The sequence below is a fragment of the Lepidochelys olivacea genome, assembly GCF_965140295.1.
Source record: "Lepidochelys olivacea isolate rLepOli2 genome assembly, chromosome: 2".
In the NCBI taxonomy this organism is placed as follows: Eukaryota; Metazoa; Chordata; order Testudines; family Cheloniidae; genus Lepidochelys; species Lepidochelys olivacea.
In genome coordinates, this window is record NC_140412.1 from 213,352,888 (window position 1) to 213,372,631 (window position 19,744).

General features: G+C 38.6%; 1 protein-coding gene across 1 annotated transcript in view; it reads right to left on the bottom strand.

Annotated features, from left to right (window-relative positions):
• The window catches only part of HDAC9 (histone deacetylase 9), a 703,417-nt gene that overhangs the window by 224,647 nt on the left and 459,026 nt on the right, over positions 1–19,744 (bottom strand). Inside the window, exons 13-14 of the mRNA XM_084619569.1 lie at positions 19,369–19,586; positions 5,266–5,535 (exon numbers count right to left, since the gene is read on the bottom strand). Coding sequence (XP_084475695.1) covers positions 5,266–5,535; positions 19,369–19,586 — 488 coding nt within the window. The remainder of the gene's footprint in view (positions 1–5,265; positions 5,536–19,368; positions 19,587–19,744) is intronic.

Here is a 19,744-nt window from a genome sequence, read left to right on the forward strand (position 1 = left end):
CAGGGCTTTCTGGTTGTGTCGCTGGGGGCTGTGAAGGGGAGTGATGAGGAGATTCAGTGCCAAGTGAATTCATGGGGTTAAAACAACTGGCCTAGGACTGGGAGCCTGTGAAGAGCTGCTTGCTCCAAGCCAGCCACTTGGTTGTGGAAGATTATTCCCCAGCCCTTCGTAGAGCCTCCATGAAAAGCTCTTTATTCACACTCCATGTGGGGTAAATGAACATTTGGTCTTAGGAGTTGTGGACTGCCCCCCTTTGAATGTTGACTCTGAAGCCCAGTAGCAACACTTTAAAATCTTAGCATTGTTAACTGTGTCTGTACACATCATTGTGATAGGCACATCTACCTGGTCTGATTTATGGCTAGAGTTTACCATTATAAGTGGTGCTTGGTTCCACACTCTTCCCATCCCCTCCTAAGAAGGGCATCTCATTAATTTGTACAGCACCCAGCACAATGGGGTTCTGAGCTTGACTGGGCTTCTAGGCACTACTGTGTCATAGATAAGAAACTGGCCGTTGTATTATACTGTGCTTTTAGAAATATAAGAACCATTCAGTTTTGTGATATAGAACAGAAAACAGATGCCGCTCCTAAGAATTGAAGTATACCATAAATGCCAGAAAACAGGGCTAAAAATAAATATATGCTCTATAAACATATGGCATAAAGCTAGAGCAGCACAGGTAGGAACACTGTAGAGCTACTGGAAAAATACAGACTGATATACTCTACCTTGGCTATGCATTTAGATCTGACAGAGTTAGAATAAAAAGCAAAATAAAAATCAAGTTGGGCTGAATTATACTGAAGATGAAAGGCACAAAGGACAATACACAACCAAATACTCCGATGCAAGCCTGTTACAGTCAACGGGATTGTACCAGAATAACTGAGAGGATAATTTTACCCATGGTGAACTTCTCTTTTGCCTGAGGAGGACTTCAGTCAGTGTACAGTATAATGCTCAAAACTATGATCCTCCAGCAAGCAAATGAGGTACTGAAAAAGCTCTGCCACCTAGATGATGGGAATTGCATAAGGAAATCAGAAAGTAAACAAATAAATGACAAGCAAACAACATCCTTTAAATGGATAAGTAGGCCAGGCTGCTACTCGGACAGAACATAATACAGCAAAGTTAATTTCCTCACTAATTCTGGCTGCAAATTGTGGAGAGTTCATAGCCCAGCATTTTGGGAGTAATGTTCACAAAAATGTTTACCTCAGAATGCCAGTGAAATAAAAACAGGGTACAGCTGGATTGCTCAGGATGGATATACAGAGTAAATCTTAGCGTTCCTGAAGATGATATGGTAATGATAAAGGTGCATGACTGAATTTCTGAATGGTAGAGATATGTCAGCACTCCTCAGATTACTTCTTCGCTGCTCAGAGATTCAGCTTTTAATACTATTTTGTTAACAACAAACAATGAACAGATATTAAAGGGACAAGAACTGTATAACAGCAGTGTATGGCTGAATAGAGTTTGTTTTCTCAGAGTACATAGCTTATATGAAGCATTTTTACTAATTTCGAAGTGATTGTTCACAAATGCTACATATACAGGCTTTATTTTTGACAACAGGACAGCATACATACCTATTGTTCCAAAGAAGAGACACCTTACCTCCCAAAAAAATTACATGTGGTATTTATTTGATTATAACTTTTGTTTCATCGCAACTTGCTTGGAAACATGGCAAATAAAGAAATCTTTTAGCTACACTCAGAAAATGAATGCTGTAAAATAAGCTCTTGGGTTATAGATGGAAAATGTTTAAAACTGCTATTCTGACATATTTATTAAAATAACAGGCCTCATTTCAAAATTTTTTGTCAGCAGTGTTCTCTACTTAAAGACTTTAGTTTATAAATAGGAGATCAATATGGTAAGTTGTTACAGCAGTATGGTTAATGCTAATTAACCTGTTTAACTTTTTCAAATTAAGCCTTTTACCATTATTCTTTTTAGCTAGTAAGTATTTTGAGTATAGCACTCAGATCATGGAAAAGTAGTGCTCATACAATTAACTGTAATGTAAAACTGTATTTATGGAAGCATGTTTATTCATATCTATTTGTTTTAGAAACCATTTATCTTGGTGCAAGAACCACTGGAGGTGAAAGCATTAAGAACCTAACCATTGCAGAATTAGAGAAGATGGATAATAATTCTGCCAGGCCACCTTTTCAATATCTGATTTTCTGGATGCTTTATTTGCCCTTCACACATTCTTTGTAGCAAAATTCAGAGACTCCTAACAACGAAAGTAGTTATGTATATTGGAATATGATTCCAATATATCTTCGTTAAAGTTAAAGCAAAGTTAGGGTCCAATTCAAGAAAGCATCACCCACCATTCAGCAAAGCACTTAAGCATATCGTTATAGTGCTTTTCAGAATCAATGTTGAAAACCACCCTATAATTAGTCTGAAATTCTCTCTCCAGATTTATATTTATAGGTAAACTTTGTTTTAATCAAGGTTTCAAGAGACATCCAAAACTTTCGTCAGTTGATCAACAAATTGTAGGTTATATATGAGTTTTGGAAATAGGAATGGAAATGATTTTCAAATAGCCCACATATTGGCTAATCAGGGGTCAGAAAATTTGGGTTTATCTGTATTTTATTTGTTCTGTATGGTACCATTGATAATCACATGTCCAAGACAAATGCCATGATGGGAAAATGAGCATGCATAGATATTATTTCCATTTGTTTTACAGTTTATAATGGCTGATGTAGGATCAAATAACAGACCAAAATAGACTTTGTGTAATCATTGTAAAAATAGTGTAATAAAAAATCTTGCTCCTAAAAGCTTTAATGGATTTTTTCAACAATGCGTAGCCAGCAGATTTGGTTATACAAAAAGCAGAGCACCAACTAAAACTATCAACTTTACACAAAGCCAGATATATGAAAGGGGATCTTTTAAAAAAAAGCTTTATTTGAGAAAGAAATAGACTTATATCAGAAGGCAAGAAAGGGAACATACAAACAGAATATATTTACAACACAAAACAAGAGATCACCTCCAAAGGTGTAGATTATAATAAATACAGTAGATTTAAAATGTAAGAGACATTTATCAATTAGAAATATGGTTATTCAACCCAGTTTTCCTTTTCACTGGTTCCAGGTAGTTTCTTGATTCAATTCAGAGGCTATCAAATTTGAATAGAATTAAAGTCCACTGGCTTTACTGGGGTAACTTTCCTGAATGACACTATAAAAATATCTTTTGTTGTTTGTTACACTTCTTTGAAATGATATTGTACAAAAGTCTTCTCATTTGCAAGTTCCTCTGTAAATAAAATGTATTTTAAAAGATTGACTATCCCTTTTTGGTGAGGCTAAAATTAGGCTTGGTAGGAAATGAAATATAAACAGAATGGGAAAATACATGTTTATATGCTTCATTATGTTGAATGTGCATGTTATTTTCCCTCTTTGTATTTAAGCGCGGAGGACGGGGGGGTATATTTAAGCAAAAACCATATATTGTCAATTAACAAGTCTTTCCTATCAAAGCTGATATTAATGTTTCAGGAGGCCTTTCTTTTACAGCAACTATTTAAGTAATTTAATTTGTTTGGAGACTTTTTATGGAAAAGGATAATGTATCTTTAGAAGTCGCAACATTTTATAAGGGACTTTATAATATTAGAGCAAAATGTAAACAACACATACTAATAACATATATTAGAACAACTTCTACATTTGGCAAAACAGCTATCTCTTTTGAAACAGGATACTGCACCTTAAAATACCTTAGCTTTAGAAATATAAATATTTTGAATAGAAAAAAAACTGACAGGGACTCCAGGTCAGTTTTGGATTATCCATACTAAAGAGATCTTAATACAATGAATCTTTAACTAGCTTAACAAAAGTAAACCTATAAAACAAGGTAAACATATCAAAAGGGAATATGAAGGAAATGTTTCACTGGAAAGCTTCCTTAACAATTTCCCTACTTGCTTTGTTATTTTCTTTGACAATAAATCAATTCATAGAGTGCCCTTTAAAAACAGAGTAAAACACTATCCATCCCCCCATTCCTTCCCCCACCCCCTTACATTCCTCAGTACATGAATCACTTGGACTTCCTGTTTCCATAAGGCATTTCCTGTTCACCCCCACAGAATCACTTTTCTGCAGGAGAACAGCAGGGACCTGACAAAGTACTGACTTAAATAAACAGTGCCTTCTATTGCATTCAGAGTTGTTCTGATTTTATAGCAAAAAAAAGGACACCAGCATTCTGAAAGTACCATCTATATAAGTGCATTTATCATTTAGCAATTGTTAAAATACTTTTTACCAAATTAAATGACCTTTTGCCATATTGGTGTCTTACACACTATGTCATTAATTTAGCACTTCAGTGAGACCCTAATGGTAAAGGTTATACAATATTATATGATTAGTCTTTCTTAAAAAAGTATTGACTATCAGATGATCTGTGTTTTTTCTACAATTACAGATATACCCTAATATCTGATTGGAACACAATGTTGCATATCATTCCTTGCCAATATTTGAATCTGCTTCATTTGATCATGCCTTTGTAGACAACATAATCAAATAGGGAAGAATGAAAAATACACTAAGAAGTGCAAAAGGAAAAACCTTTTAAATAGTGCCTTGCCTTGTATGTTTACTTCCACTTTGCACTCCCAATATCTCCATAATCATACTCTATACACAAACCTAGGGCCTCTGGTATTGCAACCAATATCTGCCTAATGGAGGAAACAATCCTACTCTTAACAGTGTTCAAGACTACAGCATGATACATTGTATACATATAGGTGAAAGGAAAAAGTCAAGACATCAGAAGAATTCAAAAACAGAGAAAGAATGTTTCATTGATCAGTTCTGGAAACGGACTCCAGCAACTACTGATCTCAACAAATTAGTTAAACAACAGTGAGTTCTGTTTCCCTAGAACTAACTGATGTGATGAAGTCAAGAGCAAAAACAAGTTCTCTGTATTATGCACTGACTTTTGTAGAATAATTGAGTGCAGCAAGTATTTTCTCAATTAGTGGCCTTTAAAATGAGCGTCACTATGTTTTAAGAGTGCACACAAATGCACCCACTTTTGTTAGATTCTCTGAACACTAAAATGAAATTAGCTAGATCCATGAATCAAAAGACAGTCAATCTCTTATTCAAGCCCTAAAAATGCATTTGATGTTCAAATAACAACTTTAATTACAAATCCTGGAGCTAAATCTTTGCCTATTACCTGTTGCATAAAAGCAGCCTGCTCCCCAGATTCCATTTGCTGGGTTTGATTATCGTCATCAGTGTCCAGTGGCTCCTCTTTCACTTTCACAGCCCCCACGTGCTGTCCTATTCTGTCATCCACACAAACGCTGCAGCTGTCATCCCTAATGCTGTTACCACTAGAGGGAGCTCTTTCTTCCTGCATAGCATGATCTCCATGAAGCTCTTCTTCAGCTTCTTCGAGATGATTGCCAGGCTGCTTTAGCTGTTCAATGGATTTAGAGAGCAGCTGAAAGAGAGAGAGAGAAATTTAAAGTTACTGCCAATATTTCTCCACAGATGCCACATGCTAAGGATTACTATATTTGTATTGACAAGTGAGTCAAAACTTTCCTGGCAAAACTAGTTAAGATGCAACTTTGCAGCAGAAGTTTATCTGAATGAAGAATGTAAGCTCCTCACTAACAGGATCCTATCGTCTTTCAATTTAGAAGATGCTATGTACAAATATAGCATTTTATAGTAATATTAAATGTAATAATAATAACAATATAGCAACATAGTTAACAGACGTGTTTATAAATACTTCCATATAGACATTTTTAAAAATGATGTTCTTCCTAAAATACCTTAGCAGTCAAACATAAATACGTTTTAATTCAAATATTTGACCTGCAGTTCAGTACATTTTACATAATATAGTTTGCATTGAACTTCTAACAAGCTTAACAGAATTAACAATACACAAAAATATAAAAAGGGGAGAATTGAGTCATTAAAAGCTCATTTTCCATGTATAGCTTGCAAATACTGGAAGGCTGAAAAACAGGGTTTCTGTGATATTCAAAATTTCAGCAGCTGAAAGGTTAATATATTTTCCCTATCTAACTAATTTAGTCTGCACCTGTGGAACTAAATTTTGTGGTAAACATTTCCCCATTTATCTTCTGCAAAGCACAGAAACTTCTGCTTTTGTTAGATTCTGTGCTTTGCTGGGTTTCCCTCTTTCCTGTCATTGATGGAGCTATGCCAATTTACACCAGGGGAGGCTCTAGGGCCTTTATTTTAAGGGGCAGTTAGCTTTTAGCAGATCTTTTTGTTAAAATATTATCAGTATTGAAACATGTTTACTGATAGAAAAAAAAAGAGATCATGATTTACTTTAACTCAAATAAGTAGCCCTAATAATGAAAAGAAAATTTTATGTAGTGGCAAAATTAATTTGCAAAATGTGATACATGCTAAATCTTGTGTGAATCCTGGTAGAGAACCCCAAAGTGAAGAATCTATTAGAAGGGAAGAGGAGGTGGTGCAAGAAGGTGTCTACCAGGACACAGAGAATCAATGAATTTCAAACAGTGAATAGCACTGGCCAAGATATGCACTTTGTCCCAGATCCACAAAGGTATTTAGGCACCCAAACCCCAGACTTATCTAACTGTCTAACTCCCAGTTTTAGGAACCCTTGTGATCCTCAAAAGGCTGCCTAACCCTAAGTGTTCACTGCAAGAGTTCCCTTGGTGTCTCTGTTTCCGCTTCTGAGTATGGACACTGCTACCCCCCTCTAGGCATCTGCCTATCTCCTGCCTAAACATCGGTATGATCCATGAAGTGGGGGGAAGATAGGTGCTCCGCCCCCTATTGGGCCCAATCCAGTAGGAGTGCTCAGAGACTGCCTACTGGAAAAGGTGTGTGTGGGGGGGGCATTCCATAACTTTCAATCCAATGGTTACAGCACTCACCTGGAATGTGGGAGGCCCAGGTTTATTTAGTTCCTTCCTCTGCCTGCTGGGGAATATAATTTGAATAGGGCTCTCCCACTTCTCAGGTGAATACTCCAACCACTAAGCTATAGAATATTCTGATGTGGGGGCTCCCTCCGTTTCTCCTATTGAAGCTGTTTCACTGTGTATAAATAAGGGGTCATTGTAGCAGGGGGACTGGACCTCCGGTCTCCCCATTTCCAGGCTACAGAGTCTCTCTCTGTCCCAATCACTCTAATTAATTATCTACCGTGGAACAACTTCAACAGGAGAGATTGAAGGGGCCCCCACCATCAGACTATCTCATAGTTCAGTGCTTAGGGCACTCACTTGAGCAGGGAGACTCCTGTTCAAACCCTTTCTCTCCCTCTTGTAGGAGGATGAAAATAGAACCTGGGTCTCCCACAGGCGAGTGATCTAACCACTGGGCTAAAATTGTTAAGGTGGACACTGGAACCACCAGCCCCACCACCTCCTCCAGCCATTTTGTGTTGTGCGAAACTGGCCCCTAGCTCTTTCTCACAAGAAATAACTTAAGCGCCTAAGCCACCTGTCTCCAAAAGGGGGTAGTTCCTGGCTGTGGATCACAAGCAGAGATAGGTGCCTCCCAGCAGTTCAGACTTAGGTATCTATCTCCATGAGAGGGTCCCATTGGCTAGCTTAGGCAGCTCCTTGCTTAGCATGCTGGCTTTTGTGGAGAGCATTCTTAGGCACCTATCTCTCCCCATTCATTGTATAGGGAGCCTAAGCACTTAACTCAAGCTTTGTGAATTGCTTTGTTGTTCCTGCAGTTTTCTAGGTTCCGGAAAGTTAGCCCTTGCAACGCTCACCATCACAATGCCTAAGTCTCTTTGTGGATCCGGGCCTTCCTGTCTGTGCAGCTCACATGGAACTCCCTGTTGAAATTATAGCGAATCCTCTCGGCAGCAACCACAGAGCACAGGCATTAGTGAAAACATCGTCAGCCATCTGCTTGCTTAAATATCTGCTGCAATGTAAGAGGACTTTCTGATGCAGGAAGGTGTGTTTTGCACTTCCTTGTGTGAGTTTCTGGAATGGGGTCCAGTAACTGCACCTTTAACTTGCTGGAAAAGATGCAACTGGGCCTGAACCTGCAAATGCCTAATCACAGGACTAGTCATTATTCATGTGAGTATACTGATTTGAAGTGAATAAGAGTTTACAGGATCAAGCCCAAGATTTATCATAGAGAAGTCTTCTGTGGTAGCAGAGTCGTGTCTTTGAGGACAAAATGTAAAATATTTTCAGATCTGCACTGGCTTGAATAGAGGTTGGCAGAAAATTTTCAGTGAAGAGTCCCTCTACTCTGGAACTTATTCTCCTTTTGGTGCAGCAGAGATGTGATATTTATTTTCCAAGGGTTTGTTTTTTTGCCTCATAGGGAAGGCTTAATGGGGTATGAGTGGATTGGGAAGAGGGGATTTATGGTAGTTTGAGATATTTATCCAATAGCATTTTGTATGATGTTTAAAAAATTAACAAATAATGTGCAGGTGCCTAAAATTTGGGATTAGTGTTTTTTTTATAAATGCAAAACATCCCTTTTAGGCTATGGTCCACCTCCAGAATCATGGGCCGGTGTGAAAGAGAAAGATTTATGATGGTCACTGATTGAGGCAAGGGCAGAATTAACACCCCACTTTCACCCATGTAGACATAGGATTTATGAGCAAAGTGCTGGAGGCCATAAAATCATCTTCTATTCTATTACTAGATCCCACATGCAGATCATCTACAACACATCAGTCAGATTGTTTTCCATAAACATTAGGAAGCACCGACGCGATGTAATTGAAACAAAGAGCTACATCTCCTAGGCACTAATCATTAACACTAACCAGAGCCTGCAACAGCAAAATAATAATTAAAAGAAGTTACTTTACCATTGTTGATCCTGAACAAGTTGTGTGTGTTACAGGGATAATTGGGGTTCTGGTCATTCCCCCATAGTAGGACAAGATTACCCAGGCCATTGAAGGTGCTGAGCCTAAAAGCAGATGCGTGTACCCACTTGTGCAGCTGCATTTGCAAGCTCAGCGCTTACGTCGAATAGTACAGCTATTTAAAAAAATATGTCCATGATGAAAGTCTTCAGGCAAGAGAGAGAACCCTTTCGGACACTGGTACTGAGGGCCACAGCAGCCCACTTAAAAAATCTCTCTGTTATTCTAGTATTCATCTATCACTTCAAATGCATCTTCAGTGCTGCAGGTGGCATCGTTATAAGCAGAGGAATCCCTGCTAGCGCAACTAACGCTAACTGACTCCTTATAAAGAAGAATCTGGAAAATTTCTCAGATCATACCAGTAAATGTCTTCCAGTTATTTCTCAGGGGCTGATGCTGCCCAAGAAGGCAGTGGAGCTAACTACATGTATGCAGAATAGTAGACTATTATCTGTCTTTTTGTTAAACATCTGTTGGTGATCCTGCAGCAAAATAAAATTAAAGAGTCTGGCTGCTGGCTGGCTAGCAAGCAAACACAAGCTAAAACATCTGTGTGACAGATAATCATATACAGCTAGCATGAGTCACTGACGCTGATCCATCTGTAAAACATTCCATATGCCAGTTGTCTGACATCAGGTGGGTTACTCGGTAGGAGAATCCAAGAGAGATTGAGAGCTAGTCCACAGCACAGTTAGGGAGCATATTTCATTTCCTTATTGCTCTCCTTTCTTCTGTGCTTTCTCACTTTTATGTGGGCTTGCTCGCCTTTCATGCTACTGTATGGCACTGTTCCTGAAAGCTGATGAGGCTACTGATGCAACCCCATTGTGTCATTTGGGGAAATTCACCTAAGTATGGCACGTGCTCAAATACATTTTTGGATGACCTAATGAGTAGAGTGATGCAAGCACCTATAGGAGGGGTATTTTATTCTTAGACTACATTTAGTGGTGGCATGCATTTAAATCTGCAATATTGCTGTGTTAGGGCCTGATCCTGACTTACTGAAATCATTGGATATTTGCTAAAGACTTCACTGGGATCAAGGCCTTTGTAAGTAATAAATGTGTGCCTTGTTTCATAGATCTCAAAGTGCTTAACCAGGTGGGTATACATTGTCCCTATTTCTGGAGAAATAAAAACAAGGCAATAACTTTCCCAAGACCACATGGCAGATTAGAAGATGGAACCTTGAGTTTCCTTGAGTCCCAGCCATGTTCAGTCCACGAGTCTACAGCTACTTCCCCTCCCTCCTTGAACTTTCATTTTGTTTATGTGGTTTAAAAGAGAGCTTGGCACTATCATATTATATTGCCAAATATACCTGATACCACATGGCTCTTCTAGTCACATATATTCATCATTAATGATCTGGATGATGGGATGGATTGCACCCTCAGCAAGTTCGCGGATGACACTAAGCTGGGAGGAGAGGTAGATATGCTGGAGGGTAGGGCTAGGGTCCAGAGTGACTTAGACAAATTGGAGATTGGGCCAAAAGAAATCTGATGAGGTTCAACAAGGACGAGTGCAGAGTCCTGCACTTAGGATGAAAGAATCCCATGCACTGCTACAGGCTGGGGACTGACTGGCTAAGCGGCAGTTCTGCAGAAAAGGACCTGGGGATCATCAGTGGACGAGAAGATGGATATGAGTCAACAGTGTGCCCTTGTTGCCAAGAAGGCAAATGGCATATTGGGCTGCATTAGTAGGAGCATTACCAGCAGACTGAAGGAGGTGATTATTCCCCTCTATTAAGACTGGTGAGACCACATCTGGAGTATTGTGTTCAGTTTTGGGGCCTCCACTACAGAAAGGATGTGTTCAAATTGGAGGGAGTCCAGTGGAGGGCAACAATAATGATTAGGGGGCTGGGGCACATGACTTGCAAGGAGAGGCTGAGGGAACCCGGGCTTATTTAGTCTGCAGAAGAGAAGAACGAGGGGGGATTTGATAGCAGCCTTCAACTACCTAAAGGGGGGTTCCAAAGAGGATGGAGCTAAGCTGTTCTCAGTGGTGGCAGATGATAGAACAAGAAACAATGGTCTCAAACTGCAATGAGAGAGGTCTAGGTTGGATATTAGGAAAAACTATTTCACTAGGAGGGTGGTGAAGCACTGGAATGGGTTACTAGGAAGGTGGTAGAATCCAATCCTTAGAGGTTTTTAAGGCCTGGCTTGACAAATCCCTGGCTGGGATGATTTAGTTGGGGTTGGTCCTGCTTTGAGCAGGGGGTTGAACTAGAGGACCTCCTGAGGTCTCTTCCAACCCTAATCTTCTATGATTCGATATGTTAAAAACATCAGTTTACACTTTACTTCCTGATATTACTCCTTCAACTTGTCTGATCATTTTGTTTCTGAATCTATAGTTAAATACATAGATTTTTGATACTGAAAATGAATATGTTGTTTGCTAGCATGAATATTTAGTAATAGTTCTGGAAAGAGGAGTCCTTAATTTGAGCTCTAATGAGACTATACTTTAAAATAATGATAAAGCCATGTTTCAGTTAATGTTCTAAATTAGAATTGTACAAACTGGACTTCTCCAAAACAACATGCATACATTTTAGAGTTATTCAAATTGAGACAGCAGCTTAGAGAATGACCTCAAGCTACTGTAATCCATATTGACAGGTTTCAGAGTAACAGCCGTGTTAGTCTGTATTCGCAAAAAGAAAAGGAGTACTTGTGGCACCTTAGAGACTAACCAATTTATTAGAGCATAAGCTTTCGTGAGCTACAGCTCACTTCCTCAGATGCTAAAGCCTGCTGCAGTTTCCATGATATGCATCTGAGGAAGTGAGCTGTAGCTCACGAAAGCTTATGCTCTAATAAATTGGTTAGTCTCTAAGGTGCCACAAGTACTCCTTTTCTTTTTGTAATCCATATTGTTTCATTTTTTTGTTTTAAGGAAATTAAGCTGTAAGGAATATGCATAAGCATTATTTAATACAAGAGTCCAACCAGAAAGGACATTAAGAGACAATTGTGGCTGCTTAGCTCTACAGGAAAACAGGGAGAGTGTGTAAATAATCTGGCCATTGAACACAGGCATTTTATAGCTCTTTCCATGGCATGCATGTATCCTTTACAATGAGTAAGCTGTTGTAAAATCCGTAATTTCCTGATACTATTAAAGGTTTCAGAGTAGCAGCCATGTTAGCCTGTATCCGCAAAAAGAAAAGGAGGACTTGTGGCACCTTAGAGACTAACAAATTTATTTGAGCATAAACTTTCGTGAGCTCCAGCTCACTTCATCAGATGCATTCAGTGGAAAATACAATGGGGCGATTTATATACACAAAGAACATGAAACAATGGGTGTTACCATGCACACTGTAACGAGAGTGATCAGGTAAGGTGAGCTATTACCAGCAGGAGAGCTGGGAGGAAAAAACCTTTTGTAGTGATAATCAAGGTGGGCCATTTCCAGCAGCTGACAAGAACGTCTGAGGAACAGTGGGGGGGGGGGGGGGGGAATAAACATGGGGAAATAGTTTTACTTTGTGTAATGACCCATCCACTCCCAGTCTTTATTCAAGCCTAAGTTAATTGTATCCAGTTTGCAAATTAATTCCAGTTCAGCAGTCTCTTCTTGGAGTCTGTTTTTGAAGTTATTTTTGTTGAAGAATTGCCACGAGTGACCAAAGAGATTGAAGTGTTTTCCGACTGGTTTTTGAATGTTATAATTCTTGACGTCTGATTTGTGTCCATGTATTCTTTACGTAGAGACTGACCAGTTTGGCCAATGTACATGGCAGAGGGGCATTGCTGGCACATGATGGCATATATCACATTGGTAGATGTGCAGGTGAACAAGCCTCTGATAGTGTGGCTGATGTGATTAGGCCCTATGATGGTGTCCCCTGAATAGATATGTGGACACAGTTGGCAACGGGCTTTGTTGCAAGGATAGGTTCCTGGGTTAGTCGTTCTGTTGTGTGGTTGCTGGTGAGTATTTGCTTCAGGTTGGGGGGCTGTCTGTAAGCAAGGACTGGCCTGTCTTCCAAGATCTGTGAGAGTGATGAGTCATCCTTCAGGATAGGTTGTAGATCCTCGATGATGCATTAGAGAGGTTTTAGTTGGGGGCTGAAGGTGATGGCTAGTGGCGTTCTGTTATTTTCTTTCTTGGGCCTGTCCTGTAGTAGGTAACTTCTGGGTACTCTTCCACACTATCAGAGGCTCATTCACCTGCACATCTACCAATGTGATATATGCCATCATGTGCCAGCAATGCCCCTCTGCCATGTACATTGGCCAAACTGGACAGTCTCTACGTAAAAGAATAAATGGACACAAATCAGACATCAAGAATTATAACATTCAAAAACCAGTCGGAGAACACTTCAACCTCTTTGGTCACTGGATTACAGACCTAAAAGTGGCAATTCTTCAACAAAAAAACTTCAAAAACAGACTCCAACGAGAGACTGCTGAAGTGGAATTAATTTGCAAACTGAATACAATTAACTTAGGCTTGAATAAAGACTGGGAGTGGATGGGTCATTACACAAAGTAAAACTATTTCCCCATGTTTATTCCCCTCCCACCCTCCCCCCGCTGTTCCTCAGACATTCTTGTTAACTGCTGGAAATGGCCCACCTTGATTATCACTACAAAAGGTTTCCCCTGCCCTCACTCTCCTGCTGGTAATAGCTCACCTTACCTTATCACTCTCATTACAGTGTGTATGGTAACACCCATTGTTTCATGTTCTCTGTGTTTATAAATCTCCCCACTGTATTTTCCACTGAATGCATCCGATGAAGTGAGCTGTAGCTCACAAAAGCTTATGCTCAAATAAATTTGTTCGTCTCTAAGGTGCCACAAGTCCTCCTTTTCTTTTTATTTAAATGAAATGTCTCTACAAACATACGAGGTACAAAGCACCAAGAGTGAACCTGCAGCAACAGCCACTTACATTTATTTCCATCAGAACTTGATCATCTTATTTATTAATCAAATAAACATTGGAAGAGGAGGGAAAAACAATTTTCCATAAGCATATACGTTTTTTGAATCAACATATCCATGCACTTAGCGAGCTATGCTTGTAACCTGCTATGCTTGCATAACCAGTGTATTGGCCTGTTTGAAGATAGAAATTTTGTATTGAGCATGTACATAAGAAACTAATGAGTCAGCTGTTCATTCAAAATTATTTTCCAAAGTAAGCATTGGTTCTAGTTCTCAATAAATAATCTGTCTACGGCAATGCATTATTCATTTATTGTTGCGAAAGTCTTGTCCGAAAAAGTGTGATTAGAATTTTTAAACCAGGAAGTGTGTTTGGGGTTCCCTCCTCCACCCTACTATTTGCTGGACATGGTGATCACACATAAGGATATGATGGAGAGCCAGATCCTGAGCTGGAGTGAGCTCAATGGAGGTATGCCAACTCACACCCGCAGAAGATCTGGCCCAGACCCAGTTTTAGCATTTTGCTAAACAGCTGTTCATTTATTGCTTTAGTTGCCGAGAATTAGTTGACCACATTAAAAGTTCCTATTGAAAAACTCAGTTTTTTCTGTCAACAAACTCATGTCAAGAATGAGAAACCTCTAAATTATTTTCCCTCTCTTTATATGCTTTATCTCAGTTATTATCATAATCATAGAATATCAGGGTTGGAAGGGACCTCAGGAGGTCATCTAGTCTAACCCCCTGCTCAAAGCAGGACCAATCCCCAATTTTTGCCCCAGATCCCTAAATGGCCCCCTCAAGGATTGAACTCACAACCCTGGGTTTAGCAGGCCAATGCTCAAACCACTGAGCTATAATCTAAAGTACTCTCATTTCATTTCCCTGTGTATTTTTCTTTCTCCTTTTCTCATCTCACAGTCATGCCTAACCATTGTTTTCTCATCCAAGTAAAAGACTTTATGAACAGATTAACAGCCTGAAGTGAAAACTGAAGGTCAAGCCCTCCTTCTTTTATCTTTAAGTTATGAAAGCAGCATTGGGAATTATAATGTATATTGCAAACTGTCCCATAACTTGACTGTTTAGTTTCCCTCTCCAGTACAAAGTTTCATCATTACAAAGTAACACTGAACACTTAGTACAATATAAATATGTTATGTAATGACAATATGTGGAAGTGCTCCTACACTGATGCGGTAAAGTCCTAGTCCCATCAAAATCTTTGGGAGTTTTGCCATCAGCTTCACTGGGGCCAGGATTTCACTCACAGTCTGCACTGATAAAACTGCTTCTAAAGGAACAGAGCATGTTCACTTAATTCCCTCACTGCTTTAATTTCTGAGGTTTTCCTAAATTCAGACATCTGCCAATGGCCTTGTGTTTATATTAATTATGCAGAAACTACTTTTAAGTAGTAAGGTCAAGGTTCTTTAGATACCCAAATAACATAAGGAGCGAAACAGTAAGATTTTTGTTGCAATGTCAGTATTTTGGTACCTGCTACAATAAGTTTAACTGGGTTTGTAGACATGCTATTCCTTTTATTGGGTAAAATGAAGTTCTAAAATGCTGATCAAAGGACTCCACAAGGAAATAAGCTGTCATTTGGACAGAAGTGTATTAAATCTGACAACAGCAAAGCCTATCTTCCAAAAGAAAAGCCCAGTTCAGGTTTCCACACATTTGATTTTTCAAAAGCAAGGGCAAGGCTTTCCACCTACTTCTGGATGGGATGTCAAAATTTGCATTTCAGCTAGAATGTTTTGAAAAGGTCAGTGTACTAGATCCCGTAGGTATAAAGTCAGACTCTAGTGAGGAGGTGTACTATTTCCCACATCAAAAACCTGCCATCTGACAATTGACCAGAAGTAGTCCACAGGGGAATCTTCTCTTTGTTACTAAGGATAGAAGCACACCTCTTGGCTCAATGATTTGTTTCTTTTTAGAGTGGAAATGATCCAGGGAAATCTTTACCTCTGGCCTGTGTTAGGTTTTGTTTTTTATCACTCTAATCACAGCCTTGGCTTGTGGCTGGAAGTATATTTCCCTTACAAAGAAAAGGAACCATATTTTATGCCTGTAGTTTTGCAAACTATAATGCTTTACAAATCATGAGTTTAGCTGTATTGCCACTGTTTTTCCCCTTGTCACTGCTATAGCTCAATTTTCCCAATTGCCATAAAAAGAGATTCCTTGACATTCAGGGGTTTATATCATGCCATAAAGAATTATTCCAAGCTGAAACATCAAATACAGTATTTCCATTTGCATTATTAAAAAAGTATTGATTTAAAGTTTTAAAAATAAATATGTCATGAAATGCCAGTAATTTCCAGAAGGGCAGAGTAAGAAGATGCAGGGGAAAGGGATAGTATCTTGTCCTGAGCTCATAACAACTGAGTGTTATTTTATTTCGAGAGTCTTGCCATCTCAAAAATTGCTTTCCTGGCTTTCCAAGTTAAAACTGCTAAGAAAATGCTTCAGATTATCTGATTTATTAAATAAAGTGCACCTTTTCATAAACAAAATTTAGGAAATAGAATGATAGATTTTTGGACACTTCACTTTACTGCCTTCTTACAGAAATGCAATGAGCAATAGGACCAGTGGGAAAACATTAGATGCACATATATGCTTGGGACATGGAAAGACGCTGCACTGTATTGTTTAAGAACCAAATAATCCAGCTTTGCAGCCGTTTTTATTTTGTTTTAAATAGCCCCACAAACTAAAGTCATTAGTAGGATATTATGAACAGATAACTTTAACTTCAAGTAGAGCAAACTTTTAGCTGATCAACCCTATCCTATACAGTTGATTAATGCCTTTACAAATGTTTTTATCCAAAACAAGCGGACCACCTGAAGATGAAAAGACTGTTTTGAATTATTTCTTTTTAGCAAAAATTTAAGAGTGAACACAGTACACTCTGTGGTGAATAATTTCATAGTTCAGGTAAACATCAAAAGCTTATTGTAAGTGAAGTGCTGTTCAATCTCAAGCAATAATTTAATAACACAATTGTATGTTTCACTCTCATTCATATAACATTTTAAGTTACCACAGTACTCAAAATGATCACCCGCCTTCTCAGTTGTTCAGTCATCACTCTCTTCTATAGCCTCATGGTGGCTGTTCTTTAAATTTAATTTATTTATACAGGTTCTCCCTTTAGATATATGAAGATCACCTCTTGCTTTGTGTAGGTTTGCAGAGAACAGCTACATGACCAGAACAGCAGCATTTTTCAGTAATCTCTCTAAGATGTACAGTTACAAGAATGGTTTCAGAGTATCCACAAAAAGAACAGGAGTACTCGTGGCACCTTAGCGACTTACAAATTTATTAGAGCATAAGCTTTTGTGGGCTACAGCCCTCTTCATCGGATGCTGGCCCAGAAATCATGGCCACAATCTCGTGATCAGAAGACCAGTAAAAACGAGTGTGACAAAGTATTTTCAGGAGATATTGGGCCACTGAATACTATAGTCCTTGCTAATTTCTACCATAGATGTAAATCAGTGGTTAGATGCTGTTGACTGGCTGAACATGGCACAGTTAAGTTTACCCACAATAAATAAGAGCAATATTTCAGAAGCATTTATTCTCCAGTGCCAATGATTAACTAACTAATTAAGTGTATGTGTCTCAAGACGTGATTAGTCCCATAAATTTTTGTTTCTTTTCTTAGAATTACATTTTAACCAAGAAAAAAAACTTCACAATGGAACCACAGACTAAACACAGCCTTTACAGTCCACTTCCTAAGGGGTGAAATGTGTGCCTGGATAAAATTAAAAGATTAGTAATTACTACTTCAGTATCATTCCATTCTGATGTTGTTTGATTCAAGTTTCATTAGACACATTTAGGATAGACACCCCTAAAGCTCATATTATTTATCCCTAAAAGCTACAGACTGTCTTACAATAGAATCACAGGTTTATCTTTCATACAAATATAGATTTGATTCTTCATTTTGTGAAAAAAAGCATGATCATTGTTTGCTGTGGATACCTTTTAACAATGCGAAGACTCAGTCCTTTACCCGCTAATAAAACGTTCTCTTTTTTTCAGACAATTGAGGGCAGGTGAAATATTTTCAAAACCTGGAGGCTAAAAGATGTACATATGCCATCTTGATTAAACATATGGAACGCATACTCAAAGAAAAGCCAACTGGAGTCCTAGTTGAGTAATCAAAACACCCTAGCTGAGAGGGGTTAACATGCAAGGATCAGCTCTGAACTTTGAAGTTTTCTGGTCTTCATTTTTCCTAATTAAGACAAGATTTAATAACCAAACCACTGTACAAACTATGTACTTAAACTCTGGGTTTGTTTCTAATTTTGTTGGGAATTCCTAACAGATTCCAAGAAATCAGCACCCCATGAGAGAAGTTCACCAGTGAGATGGGTTGATCCTTTCTCCGATGTACAAGGATAACATGCCTGCTTTTCATCTTATTTTCTCCCATGTGACTGACTTTCATAGATACCCATCAAATAATCCTCTGACAAGATAGAAAAAGGGAAGATGCATTGATTCACATGTGTCAAAATTATTCAAAGCAGTCTGGCAAACATACATTTAACTTCAACTCAAAAATGAGTATAGTACAATGAGTAAGACGGAAGGGTGTGCACTAAAAAGGTTTTCCTGGGATTAGATCATTTAATTACTCACATATCTCAGTATTAGAGTGTGGCATTGTTCATGGCTATAACTTACCTCTTTTATTAAACTATATTGTCTCTGCTACGAATAAAATAAGGTATTACTTTATATAAGGAAGAGTAGTAGAATTGAGCCCCAAATATATTAGTAGCAATAGTTGGTTCTCCTCTGACATACTAATCTTTTATCCTGACATGCAGGCAATGAACTTTTTATTACTTGTCAATTTTATATGGAAAGCAGTGTCTTGATGGAAGGTTATAAAAAAGTTGCTTTGGCTGATCAGTAAAGCCTCTAGATGGAAAAGGAGGTGGATTTTGAAGAAGTACCAATGTATTGCTCACCATTAATCAAGTAAGCTTAAAATATGAATCACAGGTAGCAACACAGAATTGCCTCCCAACAGCGAAATGGGAAGTAAAATAAGTCAAAAATAAATCCAATAATCTTTTGAGGAATCATTTATCAATACGACAGGAAACTGACTTAAAATGGTAATTTAAAACTTTGAGAGAATCTGGTTGCTGTTTCATTTAATTATATTCTTCCTAATGCTGATGCCCAGAGAACCAACTTTGAACAATCTTTAGGAATGACAGAAAATGGATATGTAGTCTAACATTAACACTCACACCCAGACCTGACATGCCTATGTATATATAATGTACACGTGTAGCAGGGACTTCCGTGCTGCTCAAGTACAGCATTGTACCAGATATCCACGCTATCTTGTTAGTTTTTCATTCTCTGCATGTATTGGAAAGGCTTTAGTTTGGGAGCTCACTTTGTTCATGTGAATCTGTTGCTGGTACTGTTTCTGCTTCTCCAGGAACTGCTGGTGCTGCTGCTGAATGACCAGCTGGGCCAAGGTGCTCTGAGGCAGTGGAGCTGACTGTGTTCGATTTAGGGGCCTATGACGAGGCAACTTGTGGGCAACTCTGATGCCAGGTGAGACCCTTTCCTTTGTTGCTAATGGAGACTGTGGATGGAGAGGAACCCCTCCTGCAAAACAATGACATTTCACTCATCAAATATGAGGATCAGTAAAACTAAGAAAACATAAAAGTCAGGGAGAGCTTCAGGGTCGCTGGGGTACTGAAGAACTTTGCAGTAATATCAATAAAATAATATTCCTAGCACATGCCCAGCAACAACAGGAA